Source organism: Camelina sativa, chromosome 17, assembly GCF_030686135.1.
Source record: "Camelina sativa cultivar CO46 ecotype springtype chromosome 17, ASM3068613v1".
NCBI lineage: Eukaryota > Viridiplantae > Streptophyta > Magnoliopsida > Brassicales > Brassicaceae > Camelina > Camelina sativa.
The window spans coordinates 16,480,237-16,483,560 of NC_141896.1; the positions used below are offsets into that span (position 1 = coordinate 16,480,237).

At 32.8% G+C, this 3,324-nt stretch overlaps 2 protein-coding genes across 3 annotated transcripts; one reads left to right on the top strand and one right to left on the bottom strand.

Moving 5' to 3' along the window:
- The first annotated feature begins 923 nt into the window (after positions 1-923).
- Positions 924-1,969, top strand: LOC104757615 (uncharacterized). Of its 2 annotated transcripts, none has more exons than XM_087496967.1 (2): positions 924-1,064; positions 1,531-1,969. In XM_087496967.1, exon 2 carries the CDS (start codon positions 1,547-1,549, stop codon positions 1,832-1,834), a length of 288 nt encoding a protein of 95 aa, XP_087353093.1. In that variant the 5' UTR covers positions 924-1,064; positions 1,531-1,546; the 3' UTR covers positions 1,835-1,969. The 2 variants fall into 2 exon arrangements, with proteins under 2 accessions (XP_087353093.1, XP_087353094.1); XM_087496968.1 differs by having other exon boundaries at positions 933-1,064; positions 1,481-1,969.
- A 32-nt stretch (positions 1,970-2,001) lies between these two features.
- On the bottom strand, positions 2,002-3,095 carry LOC104757616 (glycine cleavage system H protein 3, mitochondrial). The gene is given in 5 exon segments (XM_010480365.3): positions 2,002-2,307; positions 2,396-2,454; positions 2,457-2,565; positions 2,654-2,742; positions 2,850-3,095. Coding segments are annotated over 5 exon segments (498 nt in total). The 5' UTR covers positions 2,962-3,095; the 3' UTR covers positions 2,002-2,178.
- Positions 3,096-3,324: the final 229 nt, after the last annotated feature.

The window sequence follows — 3,324 nt, forward strand, 5'->3', positions numbered from 1 at the left end:
CTATTTTCCGATGTTAATTTTGTGATGCAACCTCAGCTTCCTCTTCTCAAAAAATATAATGTACTTTAAATATGTTGTTTCTCCTCATGTTTTGGTTTAAAAGCATTTGACAAAATTAATGAAATCTCAAGCTTGTTTAATATTTTACTTTTTTGTTATGTTATAGAATTGTAGTTTAAGTTGATAATATGTCTTCTTACATATGCTACACAAATCACATGTCACTTTTTATAACGGCTTACTTATCATCTTTTCAATATTTTGTAACCATTGATTTTGTATTTTTAGATGAATTATTTTTTCAAGAGTCTGTTTCATAGTTTTCCTAAAAAAAAATGTTATCCTTATGATGTCATTATTTTTTATCAAAACATTTAAGTTGAGTTGAATAATTAATCTTTTATTTTTCTTTAAATAAAATTTAATAATAAATCTTTTTAGTATACATTTCTAATTAGAAACTAATGTTTCACTTCAATTTTATTTTTATGTTTAGAAATTTATAATACAATTACATAAATTATTTGTTTACATTACTATGCATTAAAATCTTACTTTTATTGTAAAACTCATTAATCCATTCTAAATTTTGGAATATAATCATTTTTAGTTAAAATTTGAATGATAAGTCAACAATTATAAAAAAATAGTTCAAACGGGTCAATTATGATATAGTAAGTTTAAGATTACATTAATTTATTATGATATAAAAAAAAAAAAATTTAAAAACGGGTCAATTACTTTTAGGTTGAACAAAAAAAAAAAAAATCTAAAAAAAAATAATAAGAGAAAAGGACAGGGACTAGTTTGTCAATAAAATCCACCCCACTTGCTAATTGAAGATCATTGTCGACGTGTGAATGAGCTGGCAAAGAATATTATAATAACCTTTTACGGGTCAAAAAGTAAAAAACGTGGAAAAATATATATTACGAAAACTCGCCTCTTAAAGACCAAAGTATTATCCAAATTTGTCTCGATCTTTCCGTGTTTTTTTCATTACCGTAGTGATTACTGTACGAACAAAGAAGATTCTTCATCATCCAATCCAACAACAAACAAAGGTACCCATTTCTCCTCCGATTTTCTTCTCTGTTTTTTTTTTTCCCGATTTCGTAGCAGAAGCTGCGTTGACTTCGATTTGGGAACTAGTTTTTGAGAATTTAGGGTTTGGGTTTATCTGGGTATTTTACAGATTAGTGATTTGATTCGTTTTTGTAATCTTTTTCAATGTAAAGTTTCGATCTTTTTTTTTTTTTTTGAACTGTATGTTCTGTTTTTTCATAAGCTTCTATGGATATAATAAAGTTTATGTCTTTGTTGGTTTTGGTTGGAGAATTTTGATTGTTTTATGGGGTAATTGTGTATAGTTTCAATATAAATGTGAAAATATCTGAGATTTCGAATTGTGTAATATTGAAAAATTGTTGTGAAATACAATTGTGTGTGTTTTTTTTTTTTTTGGTGTGTTTTCATATAGAGCAATGTAAGATGGGTTTGTTCCTCTATGGTCTTATAAAAATTATGCAGAAGCTTAGAGGCATTGATGGAACAACCTAGTGACAAGACTTCTCAAGAACAAGCCCGTGAATCTCTCATCGAAATCTCTTACACTTCACCTGAGGAAGAGGAGTATATAATAACCTCCTCAGATGTGAAACCTGTCATCAGTAGTACTACCACAAACGGAGCCACAAAAGGAGGAAGCACCGATGATGCGGACAAGCTTAGAGCTGAGCTGATTTCCATTTCTTATGACGAGTCACCTTCACCTTCACCGGATGTGGATGTAGCTGTTTCGCCTACCCTGCCCAACGGTTTCTGTCGTGGATAGGATTCAAAATGTACAGCTCTGAGTCTTACTTGTTATGCATAAGACTTTGGTTTGGTCTAAAATTAGACTATTGTTATATCTTTAACGTTTCTCCTAAACTATATGTTGCAAAATCAATGGAAGTTGTCTTTTTTATGTGTGCTTCTCTTTAGACCTGTAGTCTTGTATAAGTTAAAAGCTCTCATCATTGCATGATCTTGTAAACCAAATTAGTATCACACAGATACAAGCTATAAGAAACATTGACAAGTGAACGGTTGAAACTTTAACATGGATTCTATTGTTTTGCTCTGTTTCTTTATGGCATTTGGTGAAGATAAAAAAAAAAAAAGAGAAGAAACCCTCTAGTGAGCAGCGTCTTCGTCTTCGCAGAACTTGGTGTATTCCTTTGGACCCATCAAGGTTTCTAACTCCGCAGGGTTGCTTGGTTTCACCTTTATCATCCAACCTTCTTCATAAGGGCTTGTGTTGATCTACGCAGAATGATAAAATGGACTAATCAGTTTGATCCGTGCGCCCACACAACCACTAAGAGTTATTATTCAGATGGTAGAAACTTACCAAACCAGGTGACTCTGTGAGCTTTGTGTTAACCTCAATGACTTCACCAGAGATTGGGAGAGTATCTCACTAGTGGCCTTAACACTCTCAACAGCTCCAAAGTTTTTTTCTTTGCTCACTGAACTGTTTAATTCTGGCAGCTCCGCAAACACAACTTCTCCTAAATGTCCCTGCACATCATCAATAAAACTGATCTAAACTAGTCTCTAAGCTAAACTGATCTAAACTACATAGCTTTAAAGTTTATGTTTTTGTTACCTGGGCATGGTCAGTGATACCAACTGTAGCAACTGAGCCTTCATGTTTTACCCACTCATGTGAATTTGCATACTTAAGCCCTTCCAACACTTTAAATCCCCAAACACCCAGTAAAGAGTTTAATTCAGACAGAATCCTAAAACAAAAGCAATGCAACACACAGGTTTTGCAAGAGGATGTTGATTTGTTTTTTTACCTGAGGAGAAGCATCTGGAGATGGAGAAAGCTGGAGAGAGATGAGATTTGGAGACAGTAGAAGAGAGCTTGAGAGCATTTGCTGTAGAGGAAGCCCACATTCTCAATGCCATTTTCTTTCCTGGTTTGTTTGTTTTACTCCTGTTTTTTTTCGAAGTTGTCTCAAAGGGAAAGTGGGAAAAAATGTAAAGAGAGAACTTAATTGCTTTTATTCACGTTTGTGTTCTATCTTTAGATGTATGGCAGAAAACGAAAGCCTCATCCTTGATGAATGTTGTTGTCGAAAAAAGTGTGAACCAAACCTTCTCCACGACTGAGAAGCTTTCGAATTTATATTATGTCTGTGATGTATTTAAAACCTATTATTAATGGTAAAATATATATTTTTGGAATGAACAGAGGAAACTAAAAACTCAAAAGGGCTTATTGTTTCGGTCCAAAAGGCTAATAAACATGAAAAAGCCTACGAGAAGTAG

Bases quoted from the DNA above. Each gene is read 5' to 3' on its own strand.
- LOC104757615 (XM_087496967.1), top strand. From the start codon at position 1,547: ATGGAACAACCTAGTGACAAGACTTCTCAAGAACAAGCCCGTGAATCT.